Source organism: Balaenoptera physalus, assembly GCF_965194825.1.
Source record: "Balaenoptera physalus genome assembly, chromosome: 4".
NCBI classification, from domain to species: domain Eukaryota; kingdom Metazoa; phylum Chordata; class Mammalia; order Artiodactyla; family Balaenopteridae; genus Balaenoptera; species Balaenoptera physalus.
In genome coordinates this window covers 64,840,391-64,862,799 of record NC_138891.1, presented here as the reverse complement: position 1 = coordinate 64,862,799, position 22,409 = coordinate 64,840,391, and the positions used below count along the sequence as shown (strand labels likewise).

The 22,409-nt window shown below is 42.9% G+C and overlaps 1 protein-coding gene and 1 long non-coding RNA gene across 2 annotated transcripts in view; one reads left to right on the top strand and one right to left on the bottom strand.

The window, feature by feature from the left end:
* LOC309659567 (nmrA-like family domain-containing protein 1) overlaps positions 1–21,970 on the bottom strand; it is a gene marked incomplete at its 5' end in the record, with an annotated part of 29,547 nt that extends 7,577 nt beyond the window's left edge. Inside the window, 5 exons of the mRNA XM_082459447.1 lie at positions 6,155–6,330; positions 10,146–10,262; positions 10,946–11,022; positions 11,243–11,609; positions 21,931–21,970. Of these exons, the coding sequence (XP_082315573.1) occupies positions 6,155–6,330; positions 10,146–10,262; positions 10,946–11,022; positions 11,243–11,609; positions 21,931–21,970 (777 nt within the window). The remainder of the gene's footprint in view (positions 1–6,154; positions 6,331–10,145; positions 10,263–10,945; positions 11,023–11,242; positions 11,610–21,930) is intronic.
* The window catches only part of LOC309660683, a 54,867-nt gene that overhangs the window by 19,353 nt on the left and 13,105 nt on the right, over positions 1–22,409 (top strand). The window lies entirely within an intron of this gene.

Below are 22,409 nucleotides of genomic sequence, written 5' to 3'. Positions count from 1 at the left end.
TCATCTGTCGATGGACATTTAGATTGCTTCCATGTCCTGGCTATTGTAAATAGAGCTGCAATGAACATTTTGGTACATGACTCTTTTTGACCTATGGTTTTCTCAGGGTATATGCCCAGTAGTGGGATTGCTGGGTCGTATGGTAGTTCTATTTGTAGTTTTTTAAGGAACCTCCATACTGTTCTCCATAGTGGCTGTATCAATTTACATTCCCACCAACAGTGCAAGAGTGTTCCCTTTCCTCCACACCCTCTCCAGCATTTATTGTTTCTAGATTTTTTGATGATGGCCATTCTGACCGGTGTGAGATGATATCTCATTGTAGTTTTGATTTGCATTTCTCTAATGATTAATGATGTTGAGCATTCTTTCATGTGTCTGTAGGCCATCTGTATATCTTCTTTGGAGAAATGTCTATTTAGGTCTTCGGCCCATTTTTGGATTGGGTTGTTCGTTTTTTTGTTATTGAGCTGCATGAGCTGCTTGTAAATCTTGGAGATTAATCCTTTGTCAGTTGCTTCATTTGCAAATATTTTCTCCCATTCTGATGGTTGTCTTTTGGTCTTGTTTATGGTTTCCTTTGCTGTGCAAAAGCTTTTAAGTTTCATTAGGTCCCATTTGTTTATTTGTGTTCTTATTTCCATTTCTCTGGGAGCTGGGTCAAAAAGAATCTTGCTGTGATGTATGTCATAGAGTGTTCTGCCTATGTTTTCCTCTAAGAGTTTGATAGTGTCTGCCCTTACACTTAGGTCTTTAATCCATTTTGAGTTTATTTTTGTGCATGGTGTCAGGGAGTGTTCTATTTTCATACTTTTACATGTACCTGTCCAATTTTCCCAGCACCACTTATTGAAGAGGCTGTCTTTTCTCCACTGTATATGCTTGCCTCCTTTATCAAAAATAAGGTGCCCATATGTGTGTGGGTTTATCTCTGGGCTTTCTATCCTGTTCCATTGATCTATATTTCTGTTTTTGTGCCAGTACCAAACTGTCTTGATTACTGAAGCTTTGTAATATAGTCTGAAGTCAGGGAGCCTGATTCCCCCAGCTCCATTTTTCGTTCTCAAGATTGCTTTGGCTATTCGGGGTCTTTTGTGTTTCCATACAAATTGTGAAATTTTTTGTTCTAGTTCTGTGAAAAATGCCAGTGGTAGTTTGATAGGGATTGCATTGAATCTGTAGATTGCTTTGGGTAGTAGAGTCATTTTCACAATGTTGATTCTTCCAATCCAGGAACATGGTATATCTCTCCATCTATTTGTATCATCTTTAATTTCTTTCATCAGTGTCTTATAATTTTCTGCATACAGGTCTTTTGTCTCCTTAGGTAGGTTTATTCCTAGATATTTTATTCTTTTTGTTGCAATGGTAAATGGGAGTGTTTTCTTAATTTCACTTTCAGATTTTTCGTCATTAGTGTATAGAAATGCAAGAGATTTCTGTGCATTAATTTTGTATCCTGCAACTTTACCAAATTCATTGATTAGCTCTAGGAGTTTTCTGGTAGCATCTTTAGGATTCTCTATGTATAGTATCATGTCATCTGCAAATAGTGACAGCTTTACTTCTTCTTTTCCGATTTGGATTCCTTTTATTTCTTTGTCTTCTCTGATTGCTGTGGCTAACACTTCCAAAACTATGTTGAATAATAGTGGTGAGAGTGGGCAACCTTGTCTTGTTCCTGATCTTAGTGGAAATGGTTTCAGTTTTTCACCATTGAGGACAATGTTGGCTGTGGGTTTGTCATATATGGCCTTTATTATGTTGAGGAAAGTTCCCTCTATGCCTACTTTCTGCAGGACTTTTATCATAAATGGGTGTTGAATTTTGTCGAAAGCTTTCTCTGCATCTATTGAGATGATCATATGGTTTTTCTCCTTCAGTTTGTTAATATGATGTATCACATTGATTGATTTGCGTATATTGAAGAATCCTTGCATTCCTGGGATAAACCCCACTTGATCATGGTGTATGATCCTTTTAATGTGCTGTTGGACCAGGGTGATCTTTTAAGAACAAGTAAAAAAAAAAAAAGAAGAAAAGAAAAAACAGGAAATGTCATTGCCCTCATTTAAAACAGTTTGAGAAGAACTTATTCACTTTCATGATGATACAGGTCCACAATTCTTTAGCCTAACTCCAAGACCCAAGAAACACGGAAGTATTTTCATAAGCAATTTGGCAACATACTGACTTTTCTGAACTGATTTGGTGGCAAAACCTGATCTGAACTTATGGGAAGTTATTTATGGTCTTTAATTATCCCATTTAGTGGAAATAGTCATGTCTTTTTGTCTGCAGAGATATTGATGTGTTTGATTACAGGGTCCTGCCCCAGCCCCTGATGTTGATGTTACATAATATACACAGATATAACCTATCTAAAAGCTGAAAGATTCTGAAAGTGGAATTGTTTCTGACCCCAAGCGCTTGGGATAAGGTATTATGCATCTGTAGCCCCTTCATCTGACCAGCTTTCATATACATTTTCTCCTGGGATTCCCTCAGCAGCCCTCTGAGATCTTCTACCCATCCGGCCCTGCATGCAGCATCAAAGCACCGGACTCTCCATCCTTCCCTCCTGACCCATGTCCCTTCCATCACCACTCCCTGCCTTGATTGGAAATGAGCATCTCGACTTCAGCCATCCCAGCCTCGGCCAGGGCCGGACACAACAAATGCTGCCCATCACACACCCACCTTCTATCACCCTCCACAAAACCCACCCCTTTAGTCCCTTCTGACACTAAATAGATCAATAGATCAATAGTTCCACTGCCTGAATCAATCAGCTAAGACCATTTCTTTTTTTTTTTATTTTTGGCTGCACCACGTGGCATGCAGGATCTTAGTTCCCCAAAGGGATCGAACCCATGCCCCCTGCAGTGGAAGTGCAGAGCCCTAACCACTGGACAGCCAGGGAATTCCTGCTAAGACCATTTCTAACTATTGGATCCAGTATAATCTGTCTTTAGCCCCCAGAGATAAACTCTAATCTCGCTATTCCACCTGGCCTTAGAAAAATGTGACAGACACAAACTCATATAAAACAATGTTCGTCATATGCCATTTATAATAATGAAAAACCAAGAACAACCTGCATGTCCAAAAACAGAGGAATGGTAAAATAAGTTATGGTACATCTACTCTAAAAATATTATGCAGTTACTAAAATTAATATTTTTGAAGAAGTTTAACAAAATAGAAAAATGCTCATAATATAATGTCAAGTGAAAAAGCTGGTTACAAAATTGTACATATCATGTTGTTTTAATTTTATTACATATATACTGGAAAAAGTCTAGAAGAAAATGTGTAAATCTTAACAGTTACTATCTCTGATAGATTAAACAATATGATTTTTATATTCTTTTTTATAATTCTGTGTATTTTCTTCAATAAGCATTTGTAATTTTTGAAATCAGAAAAAAATTTTAAGTTTTAGTGAGTTTGGAAATAGAAGGCTATAAGAAAAGCATGGAAGATGACTTCTAAAATGTCCGTCTCCTTGAGTTACTCTCTCATCCTGTAACTTTGGTAATTAATATCCCTCAGTAAAATAAGGGATTCTTTTCTGCAGATTTTTGAAGGAAACAGATGTTTCTGTTGTGTCTCGCTTTCTGAGAGAACCATGTTCCTTTTGGGGCTAGACAGGCAGTTTCAGCCAGATCAGAGTTTCTGGTGGGAGTTTGTTCTGGGGGAGAGAGGAGTAGTCACTGAAATAATTAAGCAAACAGCCTTCTGATCAGACTGGGGAAAAGCCAGACTGCCAAGGCTGGGGCGCCACCTTGTGGCCACATGCATCCTCCGCCAGAGTAGCATAGCCTGTAAGCATTTTCCCACTCCAGACCAGTGGGCAGCGGCTTCAAGTCAAACTAGTTACTAAGAACAGTATTAACCATTTTGTAGAACTTCCAGCCTCTAATCCCCTGAAACTTTGGGTGCCAGAGAAGTTTCTGCTGCATTGTGAAATAGCTTGATGTACCAAAATCAATCAGAAACCAGGTATGTGACTGAGAGATGCTTGGACAGTCCTGAGCCTTCCCAAACAAGGTCTACCCCGTCCTCTGAGAATGAACACATACACGCCATATGCCCACACTCTTCACCTTCCTCCCCTTCTTCTTTACAGAGTTCAGACCCCACAGACAAAAATGAATAGGAGACCCGAATTCAAAGGCACTGGGAGAAGGGTCAATCACTGAAAAGTAAATTTGCACCCGGGTGTAAGAGCCTTTGCAGATCTTCTCATCAAGTCCATCTTTTGAGTGGGTGGTGCCTTCTTAGGAGCTCCCCAGATGTGGTTTTATGGCTGGATTAACACCTACCGCAGTTTTCCCCCCAAAAGATCTCTCAGTCTCCTCACAGCTCCAGTCCCTGAGGAGAACTGAGAATATAGATACCCCTCAAGACTCAGGGCCCAAGAGTTGCAGAAGAAAACAAAAACCAACCCTCTATCCCTAACCCTAGGAAACATTCTAGAGCAAGGGTCAACAACCCTTTTCTTGAAGAGCTACATATAAATATTTTAGGCTTTCCGGCCATATGGTCTCTGTCACAACTACTCAGCTCTACCACTGTATCCTGAAACCAGCCAGAGACATACATAAACAAAGGTATGGCCGTGTTCCAATGAATCTTAATTTACAAAAGCAGGCTGGAACCCTGTAAGGAAAAAGGGACTCTGTCTACTCTGGAGAGACGTTAGTGCTGGGTAGAGCCTTAGTAGTCATCCACACCACCCTCCCCCTTCACAGACGGGAGAACAGCAGCCGAGAGAGGCGAAGAGCCACCTGCTAGCTTGAGGGAAGGTACGCGTCTTCCTTTCAGCTGCCACGGTGTCTCTGCCTGGCAGACACAAACACATACTCCCTTCTCAGAAACCCTGTTCTCTCTCCTTCCTCTTATCAACACCTGCTTGGAGAACTGGCTGGGAGTGCTCAGGATCTTCCGTTCCCCTCACTTCTCTATAAAAGGTCTGTTGTAGCCATTCCAGCCTGATCAGTTATTGCAGGCTTACTAAGTGCCAGACCCAGCGCCAGGTCCCTCCCATGTGTGTCTCATTGCATCCTCACAACAAGGCTATGGCAGGTGTAATAGCCTTTTATTTTTTATTTTTTTTTAATTTTTGGCCGCACCGCGTGGCTTGTGGGCTCTTAGGTCCCCGACCAGGGATCGAACCCGTGCCCCCTGCAGTGGAAGCGAGGACCCCTAACCACCGGACTGCCAGGGAAGTCCCATAATAACCTTTTTAACATCTGAATAAAGGGAGGCTGGAGAGGTTAAGTAAATGCCAAGATTCCCCAGATAGATAAGGGCAGAGCTAGGATTTGCTTATTTCTCCAGACTGCCTCTGGTTCATTCCTGTTGTTTCTAGAATTTAGCCAGGCCAGCTCTATCGCTCCCTCCACCCATACACAGTCTTGCCCACCCTCAAGGACCATCTCAAGGCTACTTCTTCCATGAGGTCTTCTCCTACCCTCTCTGACCACCTATAGCGCAGAGTGTGTGGGCAACACAATTAAGCACCCACAGAGTTCTGCTTTGGACTGATCACTGTGACTTCACGTGCATTACCATTTTCACCCCAACTCTGTTGTAAACGCTTTAAAGATAGCACCAGGTACATAATAGGTCCTTGAGGTTTACTTACTATGTGCCAAACACTAAGCTAACCCCCTTAAATATATCCTCTCTAATTTTCAGAAAACGTCCCAAGGTAGATGCTTTCATCCCACTTTATGAATGAGGAAGCGGCAGCTCAGAGAGGCTAAGTGCCATGCCCCACGCAGACCAGCTCTGGCAGACTGGCCTAATCAGTGAGGAGCTCCTGGGAGGAGAGGGTTGGTACAGCATATACGGAAACATTGTACCTCGGTCTTCAGAGTTTAAGTTCTTTCCACCCAAAAGGACTTTTACTTTAATAAACTGATTAACCTGAAGCCAAAGCGATAAAGTCATAAGGGTGGAATTCAGGTACACCAACAGATGAAGACAGATTCGTGGAACAGGAATCCTCTTCAATTTTTTCCCACAGCCGAAGCTCAACCCTGCCCAAATCTGTCGAAAGTCTCCCAGAATTTGTAAGTTAGTGGGATGTGACCATTTGCGATCACGTTTATATCTCTTAAGAACTCACCTCTGCAACTCAGACTTCTTTCCCCAAACCCTTGGACAAAACATCAGCATATTGCTGTACTGTTAGTGCTTCTGTACTGAGACCCACGGCCTTGCCTACAAACTTCTCTGGCAAATTAAAAATGCAGCAGATGACCTCTCCAACATCAGCAACAGAGATACCATCCATTGGTACATCCCCCATGGGCAGTGCTAGTTTTAAAAAGGAAAAAAAAAGATAAAAATAGCTAATTACTTCACATTCTTGGTAGGTCCCACCACTTAAACAAGAGGCATGGGAACACTGAGTAACCACTATCTATGCACAGTTATAAGGTTTGCTGGAGAAAAATACCATAATGCCTGGGTGTTGATTTAAAGAAAAAAAGAGAGTGACCATTTACTAAGCATATCCTGTGTGCAAAGTATGGTTGTTATCTCTAACCCAGACATCTCTGCTCAACTCGACTCATATGTCCAACTTCCTACTCAACATCCTTACTTGACTGTTTAATAGACATTTGAAACTCTAGGTGCTCCAAAATGAGTTCCTGCACAACCCACTCCCCCTACGGACTTCCCCATCTCAGTTAATGGCAACCCTATCATTCCAGTTTCTCAAGTCAAAAATCTTGAAGTCAACCTTGAGGTGTCTCTCCCACCCCATATTCTTTCTTTTTTTTTTTTTTTTTTTGAAGTCCTATTTGTAGTATGTCCAGAATCTGACCACTTCTCGCCATCCTCACTGCTATCACCCTGGTCTAAGCCACCATCATCTCTGACTTGGATTATTACAAATTTGGGCTCCTTGTTTCCACTCTTGCCCTTCCACAGTCTCTTTTCAGCACAAAAGTCAGAATGATTCTGTTAAAAACTAAAGTCGGCTCATGTCATGTCTGCCCAGAACCCTCCAATGGCTCTCTGTGTCTCTCAGAAGAAAAACCAATGGCTTACAGGACCAGACCTTCTATTACCTCTGGCCTCACCTCCTACTACCCTCTCCCCAACCCCCCAACTTGCTCTGTTCCAGCCACACTGGCTGTTCTCTCTGCCTGAAAAGCTCTTCCCCTGAATATTCACAAAGCCCATTACTTACCTTCATCAGACATTGCTCAGATGTCACCTTCTCAAAGAAGCCCACCAATCACCTTATCTAAATTTCACACACAACTCCCTTACTGCTAGCACTCCACAAATACCTTACTCTGCCTTATGTTTTTACTGCACTTATCACCTTCTAACATATAATATATTTTACTTATCTATTATGTTTATTAGCTAACTCCTCCACCAGAATATGAGCTTAATGAGGGCTCAGCTTTGTCCATTTTGAGCTGTTTATTACTGATTCCCCAGTAAGTGACTGGCACATACTAGGCCCTCAAATATTTACTGAATGAATGAATGAGCAAACATATTGGCTTGTTTAATCCTCAAAACAACCTTGAAATATAGGAATATCAGGTACTTGCCTGAGGTTACTCAGCCAGTAAGCAGCAGAAGGGGGTTCAAACCCTCACCTGTCACTCCAAAGCCTGTGCCCTTCCTGCAGTGTGATATAGCCTCTCATAGATTCCCAGACTCCTGAGGTTGGAACCCAATGTAGATGTGATCTAGCCCCAGCACTCTCATTTTTTTAACTGAAGAATCTAAGTCTATTGACTCACCCAGTGCCTCCCAGTTAGAAAACAACAACCTAGGACAAGAATCAAGGTCTCTGAATTTCAGTCCAGTATAAAAGTGACTTCAGGCTTAGCAGCCAGGGACTAAATATCATAGCTTGTCTTTTGCAGCAAAATTAACTTCCTGCCTGAATTTCTTGATAGGCAAAATGTCTGTTCATTCCTCTGCTTAAATTATAATTGTAATTTATATTTATAAAAAAGCAGTCTGAGTTTTTTGAGTCACTCAGAGTCAAGTCTATTCTGACTTTGAGGTTTATTTTTATGTGAAGGTTGAGATTCTTGGGCTGAGTTTAAAAGCAGCTAAGGGGGGACTTCCCTGGTGGCACAGTGGTTGAGAGTCTGCCTGCCAATGCAGGGGACTCGGGTTCGACCCCTGCTCTGGGAGGATCCCACATGCCGCGGAGCAACTGGGCCCGTGTGCCACAATTACTGAACCTGTGCTTTAGAGCCTGTGCTTTAGAGCTTGTGCGCCGCAACTACTGAAGCCCGTGAGCCCCAACTGCTGAGCCCACGAGCCACAACTACTGAAGCCCGCGCACCTGGAGCCCGTGCTCCGCAACAAGAGAGGCCACAGCAGTGAGAGGCCCGCGCACTGCAACAAAGAGTGATCCCCTCTTGCCGCAACCAGAGGAAGCCTGTGCGCAGCAACGAAGACCCAGTGCAGCCAAAAATAAATAAATAAATAAATTTATAAAATAAAATAAAATAAAATAAAAGCAGCTAAGGGACAGCGGTAAAGAATGTGGTTCTGGAATTCCCTGGCAGTTCAGTAGTTAGGACTCTGTGCTTCCACTGCAGGGGGCACAGATTCCATCCCTGGTCGGGGAACTAAAATCCTGCATGCTTTGCAGCGCAGCCAAAAAAATTAAAATAAAAAATAAAAAGAATATGGTTCTGGAGCCACACTGCCTGAGTTCAAGACCTGTTTCTGCCTTATTAGTGATCTTGGCAAAGTTAATCTATCTGTGCCTCAGTTTCCCCATCTGTAAAACAGACACCAAACACCCAGTAAGTGCTTAGTAAATGTTAGCTATTCCTCTGGGGGGGTGGAGGGGATGAGGCTCCGGGATACCTGAGGCTGGGTTTTACAGATGTGAAGACCCCAAATGGGACTGGGTACCACCAGAAGTTTAAGGCATCACCTCTTCACCTAGGGCCAATCTAATCCATAGATTACAATGTCCTAGTTCAGGACCTGGGAAACGTCAGGTGAGCTGGCTTCTGAAACCTGGTAAGGGCATAGGAAGAAGGGCGGGTTAAGAGATACGTCACCCTTATACATTTTTTTTTCAAATTTTATTTATTCATTTATCTATTTATCCATGGCTGTGTTGGGTCTCCGTTTCTATGCGAGGGCTTTCTCCAGTTGCGGCAAGTGGGGGCCACTCTTCATCGCGGTGCGCGGGCCCCTCACCATCGCGGCCTCTCCTGTTGCGCAGCACAGGCTCCAGACGTGCAGGCTCAGCAACTGTGGCCCACGGGCCCAGCTGCTCCGCGGCATGCGGGATCCTCCCAGACCAGGGCCCGAACCTGTGTCCCCTGCACCGGCAGGCAGACTCCCAACCACTGCGCCACCAGGGAAGCCCGCCTTTATACATTTATCTCGTCACTTGTTGAACTGTTACCCAAGTCATCTGTGATGTGTGGCATGTGCTCCTTGTTCTAGCTCAGGTCTACTTTGCCACTAGTTATGCCCCTGACGAGTCTTAATTATGTGCCAAGGAAGAAAGACTGACTTGCTGGCACTGATTCTCCCATATTCCTTCCACTCCACAGAGCCACCCTTGGACTATGGGCAAAGAAAATGTCCCCAAAGGGCAGGGGAGTGCCGGCCAGTGGACTGGCAACTTTGGAATTACCAGGAGTCCTTGTTAAAACTACAGTCTTCCAGGCCCCACCCCAGACTTACGGAATCAGACTCTGCAGGCAGGGCTGGAAACCCATCCCCGGGAGTCAGGGTCCCTCTAGGGATTTCTGACCCTGGGACCCAGGTCAAGAGGAGAATGTCTTCCCTGTTGCCACAGAAGGGCAGAGAGATGAGCTAGTAGGAGAAATCATCTTGTCCAGCTTCCCCATTAGACATGAGGAGACTGAGGCTTGAGGCCACATGGCTCACTGCTTATATGAGGGGTGTCAGCACGATAAGACTGGAAGTGTGATCCTTAGTGTTTCCAGCCCAAGATTCAGCTCTCTGGTAAGTCTAGGACAATGTGGGATCCCTCTTAGCACTTCACACAGAGCTGAGCACATGGCAGGCACTCAGATGGCACGCGTCCACTGAAGAGAGGAATGCGGGGAGGACAGCAGGTGTCTGGTTAGCTTTCACGGCAACCTTCCACTTACCCAGGGTGTCGTACTCTCCGTCAGAGGCTTCCACTGGCTTCCACGGGCCAAGAAAGTTTTCAAAGTAAGCTGCCACAGGGACACTGGTCCTGGGAACGCCAAACGAACCTAAACTGGCTCAATCCTGCTCTTAACTTTTTTAGTTGTACCATTTCTGAGAGAGTCTGATCCCATCCATTACATTTTTAAAATCTAATCTTCGTATTTTTCCAGTTTATACATATGTATAATTTTCAAATAGTACTGTCTTGGGGGAGAAAGTAGATCTCATAATGACAAAGAAGTTCCCTGCACCTTCATGCTGATAACTACTCTCCAGAAATAACCATTTTCATCTCTTTTAGCTGCTTCTTTATTTCTAAATAGTATGTTTATACTGCTAATTCTTGATTTTTCTCAGTTTAAGAGATCGTCTACCAAATTTCTACCATGACACATGAGTCCTCATCTTCGGCTCTCTCTCTCTCAGTTTCTCTCTCTCTCTCTCCCACACACACACACACACACACACACACACACATACACAGCCCACCACGACCATCACACACATACACAAACATGATTCCCTTTTTTTCATCCTCAGAATATCACAGTTTGGGACTACATCATTCATCAGTGCTTACACAGCTGAAGCTGAGCCATGTGATATTCTATGGTTACATTTACTTTTTCTACAAATTTTCATTTTCCCTGGAGTTAATCACTGCGGGCTTATTTGCTTGTTTGCTTACTTCTTTTCCTATGTACCCATTACTAATTCATCCCCAATTCTCTGCCAGAAGTCTGAACATATTCATTACACTTTTGTTCTTCCCATCTCACTCTCAGAGTAACCTTCATTTGTGAGGTGTCCTTGCTGCCACCCCTCACGTGCCATCTACAAACAAATGGTGAGAACCAGAGGCTCTAATGGCTGGCTCCACTACCCGGTCACTCTCAGATCCCCAAGGTCACATTTGGACAGATGTCACATAACACTGACTTTACAATCACCTAACAATCCACCTCTAACAAGTACCTGAAGTACATATATTTCATAAATGCCAGAGAGATGTTCTGGGATGAGGCTTACATTTTTGCCCAGGCTGAAGGCCTACCGCCTTCCAGGGAGGGCAGAGTAGCCAGGGAGGAGAAAAAGAAAGGGCTCAAAGGTGGTTCCCACCTGACACACTTCTTTCTCTTTGCTGAAATGGTCCCAGAAGTTGGTCACCATGAAGGCTCCTTTCAAGGAGGCCTCCACTGATGCTTTGTCATTCAGGTCGCCTTTTACCACCTCGGCCCCAAGGTCCTGGAGCACCTGTGCATTTGGTTGAGTCACATCCCTGGCCAGTGCTCTCACCTCATACTTTTTGCTCTCCAAAACGGCCCTGGCCACAGAGCCACCCTGCAGGACTGGAGAAGAAGAAATACAGGAAGGATCAGGAAGAAGGTTCACTAAAAGAAGTTGGTCAGGGAGTCCCGTTACTCAGAGTAGAGCTGCTGTTGTAACTACTCTGGGAGGCATCCGCATGGCCTCGCAAGAGTGGTTTTCAAGCTAGGTTCCTCACAGCCTCCTCAGTGGTAGCTTAGCAGAAGCCATGGGGTGGGGGGCGGTGGAGAATGGGGGAGGCTGGAGGCAACAGGGAGGCCAGGTACTGTGCAGGGTTACTGACATTTGGAATCCTCCATCAAATTGGTTGGATACCTGTCCTGAATTTTTTTTGTGTGTGTGTGCCTCAAAATCCACCTTCACCATCTCTATCCTGCCTAGTGCCCTGGGAGGCCAACCTGTATGGACTCCATCAGTGGGCCCTCTTGCCCTCAGTTTGGGTCTGGCCAGAGAAAGGCATCAGAAGGGGACCCAAGGGTTGAAGGAGAGGTGACCCCTCCACGTGTCTCCCTCTGTGTCAAAATTCCTTCTTCTTATGAGGACACCAGTCAAATTAGATTATGGCCCACTCTCACGGCCTTGCTTTAACTTAATCAACTCTTTTTTTTTTAAATAAATTTATTTATTTATTTTTGGCTGCATTGGGTCTTCATTGCTGCACGCAGACTTTCTCTAGTTGCAGTGAGCTGGAGCTACTCTTTGTTGCGGTGCACGGGCTTCTCATTGTGGTGGCTTCTCTTGTTGCAGAGCACGGGCTGTAGGCACGTGGGCTTCAGTAGTTGTGGCACGCGGACTCTGTAGTTGTGGCTCGCAAGCTCAGTAGTTGTGGTGCACGGGCTTAGCTGCTCCGCGGCATGTGGGATCTTCCCGGACCAGGACTTAAACCCGCGTGTCCTGCATTGGCAGGTGGATTCTTAACCACTGCGTCACCAGGGAAGTCCCTAATTGACTCTTTAAAGGCCCTGTCTGTAAATGCCGTCAATTCAGAGGTACTGGGGCTTAGGGCTTCAACATATGAATTTGGGAGGGGACACAATTCAACCCACAACATTGACTGTTGTAATTATTTCCTCATAACTGTACTGTAACCTAAATAACATTCTCCTTGAAGAGAGAAACTCTTTATCCCTGTTTGCCAACCGTGTTCTGAGACTAGTGCCTGGTACATTGCAAGTTTCCAATATCTATTGAATGAATGAATGAAGTAGAAAAAACGAAATCTCTGTGCTCTCCATTCTCAGCTTTGGGGGTGGATAGTCCTGCCTGGACCCGCCAGGAGATGGAGATGGAGAAGCAAATGATATGGACCAGTATGTAAAAATAAGAGGAGTTGGACCAAAACCAGGACTGGCTCTCCTAACCACTCCCACATTAATATTTCATTAAGACCCAAACCAGGAGAGGAATTCATCCATCTTGGTTGGCCCTGTTCCTTGAAACTAGCAGGACACACCGATAAACCTATCAGCTTGAGAAAGCAACCCCCAAAGCATCCATTTTTGTTGTACTTAACTGTCCTAGACCCTCCTTGCTTTTTCTGGATTGTGCCCTCTTGGACCCAGTTCCTCTACAGGTGAGTCCATGTTGAGAGTGGCATTTGAATGGCAGGCACTGGAGATACTGCTCAAGAGTTTGACATGCAAACATACATACAGGTAAGGGTTAACACGTCCCTTGTCAAATTTAATTAGGCATCTAGTATTTTTTGTTTTAAATTTTATTTTATTTATTTTTTATACAGCAGGTTCTTATTAGTTATCCATTTTATACATATTAGTGTAATACCATATTTAGAAAGTAGTAGCACTTCCTTTTATATCTCATCTTCTTTTCTTTTTTTTTGAATTTTTGAATTTTATTTTATTTATTTTTTATACAGCAGGTTCTTATTAGTCATCAATTTCATACACATCAGTGTATACATGTCAATCCCAATCGCCCAATTCATCACACCACCACCACCCCTGCCCCGACTGCTTTCCCCCCTTGGTGTCCATACGTTTGTTCTCTACATCTGTGTCTCAATTTCTGCCCTGCAAACTGGTTCATCTGTACCATTTTTCTAGGTTCCACATATATGCGTTAATATACGATATTTGTTTTTCTCTTTCTGACTTACTTCACTCTATATGACAGTCTCTACATCCATCCACATCTCAACAAATGACCCAATTTCGTTCCGTTTTATGGCTGAGTAATATTCCATTGTATATGTGTACCACTTCTTCTTATCCATTTGTCTGTCGATGGGCATTTAGGTTGCTTCCATGACCTGGCTATTGTAAATAGCGCTGCAATGAACATTGGGGTGCATGTGTCTTTTTGAATTATGGTTTTCTCTGGGTATATGCCCAGTAGTGGGATTGCTGGGTCATATGGTAATTCTATTTTTAGTTTTTTACGGAACCTCCATACTGTTCTCCATAGTGGCTGTATCAATTTACATTCCCACCAACAGTGCAAGAGGGTTCCCTTTTCTCCACACCCTCTCAAGCATTTGCTGTTTGTACATTTTCTGACGATGCCCATTCTAACTGGTGTGAGGTGATACCTCATTGTAGTTTTGATTTGCATTTCTCTAATAATAAGTGATGTTGAGCAGCTTTTCATGTGCTTCTTGGCCATCTGTATGTCTTCTTTGGAGAAATGTCTATTTAGGTCTTCTGCCCATTTTTGGATTGGGTTGTTTGTTTTTTTAATATTGAGCTGCATGAGCTGTTTATATATTTTGGAGATTAATCCTTTGTCCATTGATTCGTTTGCAAATATTTTCTCCCGTTCTGAGCATTGTCTTTTCGTCTTGTTTGTAGTTTCCTTTGCTTTGCAAAAGTTTGAAGTTTCATTAGGTCCCATGTGTTTATTTTTGTTTTTATTTCCATTACTCTAGGAGGTGGATCAAAAAAGATCTTGCTGTGATTTATGTCAAAGTGTGCTCTTCCTATGTTTTTCTCTAAGAGTTTTATAGTGTCCAGTCTTACATTTAGTTCTCTAATCCATTTTGAGTTTATTTTTGTGTATGGTGTTAGGGATTGTTCTAATTTCATTCTTTTCCATGTAGCTGTCCAGTTTTCCCAGCACCACTTATTGAAGAGACTGCCTTTTCTCCATTATATGTCCTTGCCTCCTTTGTCATAGATTAGTTGACCATAGGTGCGTGGGTTTATCTCTGGGCTTTCTATCCTGTTCCATTGATCTATATCTCTGTTTTTGTGCCAGTAACATATTGTCTTGATTACTGTAGCTTTGTATTATAGTCTGAAGTCAGGGAGTCTGATTCCTCCAGCTCCGTTTTTTTCCCTCAAGACTGTTGTGGCTATTTGGGGTCTTTTGTGTCTCCATACAAATTTTATGCTTTTTTGTTCTAGTTCTGTAAAAAATGCCACTGGTAATTTGATAGGGATTGCATTGAATCTGTAGATTGCTTTGGGTAATATAGTCATTTTCACAATATTGATTCTTCCAATCCAAGAACATGGTATATCTCTCCATCTGTTTGTATCATCTTTAATTTCTTTCATCAGTGTCTTATAGTTTTCTGCATACAGGTCTTTTGTCTCCCTAGGTAGGTTTATTCCTAGGTATTTTATTCTTTTCGTTGCAGTGGTAAATGGGAGTGTTTCCTTAATTTCTCTTTCAGATTTTTCATCATTAGTGTATAGGAATGCAAGAGATTTCTGTGCATTAATTTTGTATCCTGCAGCTTTACCAAATTCATTGATTAGCTCTAGTAGTTTTCTGGTGGCATCTTTAGGATTCTCTACATATAGTATCATGTCGTATGCAAACAGTGACAGCTTTACTTCTTCTTTTCCAATTTGTATTCCTTTTATTTCTTTTTCTTCTCTGATTGCCATGGTTAGGACTTCCAAAACTATGTTGAATAATATTGGTGAGAGTGGAAAACCTTGTCTTGTTCCTGATCTTAGAGGAAATGCTTTCAGTTTTTCACCATTGAGAATGATGTTTGCTGCGGGTTTGTCATATATGGCCTTCATTATGTTGAGGTAGGTTCCCTCTATGCCCACTTTCTGGAGAGTTTTTATTATACATGGGTGTTGAATTTTGCCAAAAGCTTTTTCTGCACCTATTGAGATTATCATATGGTTTTTATCCATCAATTTGTTAAGATGGTGTATCACATTGATTGATTTGCATATATTGAAGAATCCTTGCATCCCTGGGACAAATCCCACCTGGTCATGGTGTATGATCCTTTTAATGTGTTGTTGGATTCTGTTTGCTAGTATTTTGTTGAGGATTTTTGCATCTATATTCATGAGTGATATTGGTCTGTAATTTTCTTTTTTTGTAGTGTCTTTGTCTGGTTTTGGTATCAGGGTGACGGTGGCCTCATAGAATGAGTTTGGGAGTGTTCCTTCCTCTGAGATTCTTTGGAAGAGTTTGAGAAGGATGGGTGTTAGCTCTTCTCTAAATGTTTGATAGAATTCACCTGTGAAGCAATCTGGTCCTGGACTTTTGTTTGTTGGAAGATTTTTAATCACAGTTTCAATTTCATTACTTGTGATTGGTCTGTTCATATTTTCTGTTTCTTCCTGGTTCAGTCTTGGAAGGTTATACCTTTCTAAGAATTTGTCCATTTCTTCCAGGTTGTCCATTTTATTGGCATAGAGTTGCTTGTAGTAGTCTCTTAGGATGCTTTGTATTTCTGCGATGTCTGTTGTAACTTCTCCTTTTTCATTTCTAATTTTATTGATTTGAGTCCTCTCCCTCTTTTTCTTGATGAGTCTGGCTAATGGTTTATCAATCTTCTCAAAGAACAAGCTGTTAGTTTTATTGATCTTTGCTATTGTTTTCTTTGTTTCTATTTCATTTATTTCTGTTCTGATTTTTATGATTTCTTTTCTTCTGCTAACTTTGGGTTTTGTTTGTTCTTCTTTCTCTAGTTCCTTTAGGTGTAAGGTTAGATTGTTTATCTGAAATTTTTCTTGTTTCTTGAGGTAGGCTTGTATTGCTATAAACTTCCCTCTTAGAACTGCTTTCGCTGCCTCCCATAGGTTTTGGGTCGTCGTGTTTTCATTGTCATTTGTCTCTAGGTATTTTTTGATTTCCTCTTTGATTTCCTCAGTGATCTCTTGGTTATTTAGTAACGTATTGTTTAGCCTCCATGTGTTTATGTTTTTTACTTTTTTTCCCCTGTAATTCATTTCTAATCTCATAGCGTTGTGGTCAGAAAAGATGCTTGATATGATTTCAATTTTCCTAAATTTACTGAGGCTTGAATTGTGCCCCAAGATGTGATCTATCCTGGAGAATGTTCCGTGCGCACTTGAGAAGAAAGTGTAATCTGCTGTTTTTGGATGGAATGTCCTATAAATATCAATTAAATCTATCAGGTCTATTGTGTCATTTAAAGTTTCTGTTTCCTTATTTATTTTCACTTTGTCTGTCCATTGGTGTGAGGTGTTAAAGTCCCCCACTATTATTGTGTTACTGTCGATTTCCTCTTTTAAAGCTGTTAGCAGTCGCCTTATGTATTGAGGTGCTCCTATGTTGGGTGCATATATATTTATAATTGTTATATCTTCTTCTTGGATTGATCCCTTGATCATTATGTAGTGTCCTTCCTTGTGTCTTGTAACATTCTTTATTTTAAAGTCTATTTTATCTGATATGAGTATTGCTACTCCAGCTTTCTTTTGATTTCCATTTGCATGGAATATCTTTTTCCATCCCCTCACTTTCAGTCTGTATGTGTCCCTAGGTCTGAAGTGGGTCTCTTGTAGACAGCATATATATGGGTCTTGTTTTTGTATCCATTCAGCAAGCCTGTGTCTTTTGGTTGGAGCATTTAATCCATTCATGTTAAGGTAATTATCAATATGTATGTTCCTATGACCATTTTCTTAATTGTTTTGGGTTTGTTTTTGTAGGTCCTTTTCTTCTCTTGTGTCTCCCACTTAGAGAAGTTCCTTTAGCATTTGTTGTAGAGCTGGTTTGGTGGTGCTGAATTCTCTTAGCTTTTGCTTGTCTGTAAAGCTTTTGATTTCTCCATCGAATCTGAATGAGATCCTTGCCAGGTGGAGTCATCTTGGTTGTAGATTCTTCCCTTTCATCACTTTAAGTATATCATGGCACTCCCTTCTGGCTTGTAGAGTTTCTGCTGAGAAATCAGCTGTTAACCTTATGGGAGTTCCCTTGTATGTTATTTGTCGTTTTTCCCTTGCTGCTTTCGATAATTTTTCTTTGTCTTTACTTTTTGTCAATTTGATTACTATGTGTCTTGGCGTGTTTCTCCTTTGGTTTATCATGACTGGGACTCTCTGCGCTTCCTGGACTTGGGTGGCTATTTCCTTTCCCATGTTAGGGAAGTTTTCGACTATAATCTCTTCAAATATTTTCTTGGGTCTTTTCTCTCTCTCGTCTCCTTCTGGGACCCCTATAATGCAAATGTTGTTGCGTTTAATGTCGTCCCAGAGGTCTCTTAGTCTGTCTTCATTTCTTTTCATTCTTTTTTCTTTATTCCATTCCATGGCCGTGAATTCCACCATTCTGTCTTCCAGGTCACTTATCTGTTCTTCTGCCTCAGTTATTCTGCTATTGATTCCTTCTAGTGTAGTTTTCATTTCAGTTATTGTATTGTTCATCTGTTTGTTTGTTCCTTAATTCTTCTAGGTCTTTGTTAAACATTTCTTGCATCTTCTTGATCTTTGCCTCCATTCTTTTTCTGAGGTCCTGGATCATCTTCACTACCATTATTCTGAATTCTTTTTCTGGAAGGTTGCCTATCTCCTCTTCATTTAGTTGTTTTTCTGGGGTTTAATTTTGTTCCTTCATCTGGTACATAGCCCTCTGCCTTTTCATCTTGTCTATCTCTCTGTGAATGTGGTTTTTGTTCCACAGGCTGCAGGATTGTAGATCTTCTTGCTTCTGCTGTCTGTCCTCTGGTGGATGAGGCTATCTAAGAGGCTTGAGCAAGTTTCCTGATGGGAGGGACTGGTGGTGGGTAGAGCTGGGTGTTGCTCTGGTGGGCAGAGCTCAGTAAAACTTTAATCCACTTGACTGTTGATGGGTGGGGCTGGGTTCCCTCCTTGTTGGTTGTTTGGCCTGAGGCAACCCAACACTGGAGCCTACCTGGGCTCTTTGGTGGGGCTAATGGCAGACTCTGGGAGGGCTCATGCCAAGGAGTACTTCCCAGAATCTCTGCCGCCAGTGTCCTTGTCCTCATGGTGAGACACAGCGACCCCCCACCTCTGCAGGAGACCCTCCAACACTAGCAGGTAGGTCTGGTTCAGTCTCCTATGGGGTCACTGCTCCTTCCCCTTGGTCCCGATGCACACACTACTTTGTGTGTGTCCTCCAAGAGTGGAGTCTCTGTTTCCCCCAGTCCTGTCAGAGTCCTGCAATCAAATCCCGCTAGCCTTCAAAGTCTGATTCTCTAGGAATTCCTCCTCCCGTTGCTGGACCCCCAGGTTGGGAAGCCTGACGTGGGGCTCAGTACCTTCACTCCAGTGGGTGGACTTCTGTGGTATAAGTGTTCTCCAGTTTGTGAGTCACCCACCCAGCAGTTATGGGATTTGATTTTATTGTGATTGCGCCCCTCCTACCATCTCATTGTGGCTTCTCCTTTGTCTTTGGATGTGGGGTATCTTTTTTGGTGAATTCCAGTGTCTTCCTGTCGATGATTGTTCAGCAGTTAGTTGTGATTCCGGTGTTCTCACAAGAGCGAGTGAGAGCACGTCCTTCTACTCCGCCATCTTGGTTCCTCAATTAGGCATCTTGTATTTTTATCTGCTAAATCTGGCAACCCTTCCTCAAATGCCCAAACACACCCTGAGCTCCAAGGTTACTGAACTAAGGACAAGAACTGGGAAGTAAAGCAATCAGTGCACTTCCTTAGCTAACTATGACTCAACTTTCTTCAACTCTGACACATCTGACCTGATTCCTTTAGCAGCCTCCCCCCGCTCTTATCCAGCCTCCTACTCTGGATGCTTAGCAGCAAGTCAGGATTAAGGAGACTAAAACAGAGCTCCTGACCTGCCTTGAGTTGCTTCCCCCATGGTCTTCCCCATTTCAGTGAATCACAAATTTATTCTTCTAGTTGCTCAAGCCAAAATGCTTAGGAGTCATTCTCTTCTCCCCTCTGCTAACCTCTGATATCTGGCCTATCAGGGAACCTGTCAACTCTCTTTAAAACATATTAGGAAGAAATGAAATGGAGGTATTTGTAATGAGGTGGATGGAGTTAGAGTCTGTCATACAGAGTGAAGTAAGTCAGAAAGAGAAAAACAAATACAGTATGCTAACACATACATATGGAATCTAAGGAAAAAAAAAAAAAAGGCCATGAAGAACCTAGTGGCAAGACGGGAATAAAGACACAGACCTACTAGAGAATGGACTTGAGGATATGGGGAGGGGGAGGGGTGAGATGTGACAGGGTGAGAGAGTGTCATGGACATATATACACTACCAAATGTAAAATAGATAGCTAGTGGGAAGCAGCCGCATAGCACAGGGAGATCAGCTCGGTGCTTTGTGACCACCTAGAGGGGTGGGATGGGGAGGGTGGGAGGGAGGGAGACGCAAGAGGGAAGAGATATGGGAACATATGTATATGTATAACTGATTCACTTTGTTATAAAGCAGAAACTAACACACCATTGTAAAGCAATTATACTTCAATAAAGATGTTTCAAAAAAAAAAAAAAAACATATTAGGAATCTGACCACTCCCTGGTCTAAGCCACTATCATCTTGCCTGGTTTAGGGCAACGGCCTTGGCCTCATAAGAGGTCTCCCTGCTTTAGCCCTTGCCCCCTACAGTCTCTTCACAAAACAGAAGCTAAAATGAACCTTTTAACACCAGGTCTTATCATGTCACAACTCTGCTCGAAACCTTTCAATGGCTTCTCATCTCTTTCAGGAAAAACCAACAACTTCACTATCACCCTAATGCTGTATACAATCAACCCTCCTCGCATTACCTTTTTTTTTTTCCTTTTAAAGTTAATGTCATACCTGGCTGTTGGTTTTTGAGATTTTACTTCTCTCTTCTCCCTGCTTTAGCCTCCCTTCAGACAAAATCCCTGTCCTCACAGAGCTTCTATCCTAGTGTGGAGAGACACATGGTAACAGAAGAAATCAAGCAGGGAGGAGAATCAGACAGCGGCAGGGTGGAGCAGAGTTGCAATTTTTAAAATAAATTTATTTATTTATTTTTGGCTGCGTTGGGTCTTTGTTGCTGTGTGCAGGCTTTCTCTAGTTGCAGCGAGCAGGGGCTACGCTTTGTTGCGGTGCGTGGACTTCTCATTGCAGTGGCTTCTCTTGTAGTGGAGCACAAGTTCTAGGCGTGTGGGTTTCAGTACCTGTGGCACTCAGGCTCAGTAGTTGTGGCTCGCGGGCTCTAGAGCACAGGCTCAGTAGTTGTGGCTCATGGGCTTAGTTGCTCTGCGGCATGTGGAATCTTCCCAGACCAGGGCTCAAACTCATGTCCTCTGCATTGGCAGGCAGATTCTTAACCACTGCGCCACCAGGGAAGTCCCCGGAGTTGCAATTTTAAATAAATGTGTCTGGAAAGCACTCATGGAGAGGGCGACATCTGGCTTGGAAGACACGAGGGAGAAAGCAGCATGGGTAACTAGAGGAAGATTACTCTAGGTTGAGGGAGTAGCCAATGCAAAGGCCTTAAAGTGGGAGTGTGTTTGAGGAACACGCAGAGTGAGCGAGGGAGAATGGTAGAAGACAAGATCCTAGAAGGGTCCTGCAGGTCATTAACTGGGCTTTGCATTTCACTTGGAGTGAGATGGGGGGGAGGATTTTGAGCAGAAGCATGCCGTGATCTGACAGTTTCAAACAGATCATCGAGAGGCAGAAATGAGAATAGATTGAAGGAGAGTGACCTGATTGGAACAACATTTTGCAAAGATAGGTCTGGCTGTTGGAGAACAGATTGTGAGGGAGGCAGAAGGGAAGTAGAGATGCCAGTTGAAAGGCTGGGGCAGCTCTCTGGTGAGAGAAGTCCCGCCACACGTTCTCCTAATCCCCACCCACTCCACCCTTTCAGAGTTGCTGGAGTACTGGTCAGGCATGTGGATATCTCCTACGTACCCACGGGCCTCTCACACTTGCTCCCGTGCTTGTCAGGAAGCGAGTGGAGAAAAGTCTCTAGCATATTACTTATGCTGAAATGAAACTTACACCAACAGATCAGCACATGATCAAGAACAAGAGAATGTGTCAGTTGTCCTTGTCCCGCTGAGATCATTTCTGACAAATCAAGTCAAATCACCCTGCCCCCTTTACCACATCAGAAATTCAAGCAAATGATACTTTTCTCAGTTTCCTCCAAAGGGCCCTTTGTTCAGTCCATGCTTGCAGGCTCTGAAGTTAAAAACAGGAAGACAAGAAAGTAAGCAAAGTCAGCACGCACTTTAAAAGTAAGGAGTTTTTTACCTGTTGCTCCAAACACTGCAATTATTTTCTTACTGGTCATGTTACTGAACAAAGGGAGAGTCAGTGCAGTAGCAGGACTTTTCTCCCAGCAGCGACAGCAGCTGAAATGCAATTTCTGTTCGAGTGTGAGGATTATAAACCACGTCTGATTACCACACCCACCGCTAATTTTGCCTCTCCCTTATAAAACTTTTGTTCTCACCAGCTAGCTTACTCACTCTAACACTGCAATTTTCTACAGGAGGATTCATTTATTCACTTACTCATGTGTTCAGCAAACGTGTATTGAGTGCCTTTGGTATACTAGGCATTGAATTAGTGAGTAAATAAGTAAAAGTACAGCAGAGAGAAATGCAGAGGGAGCATAGGTCCTGGAGTAAAGACACAAAACCCAGACTGGGGGTGTTAAGGAAGGCTTTTTAGAGGAGATGATGCTGGAGCTGGCCTGAAGACCACATGAGTTGTTCAGTCAGGGAGAG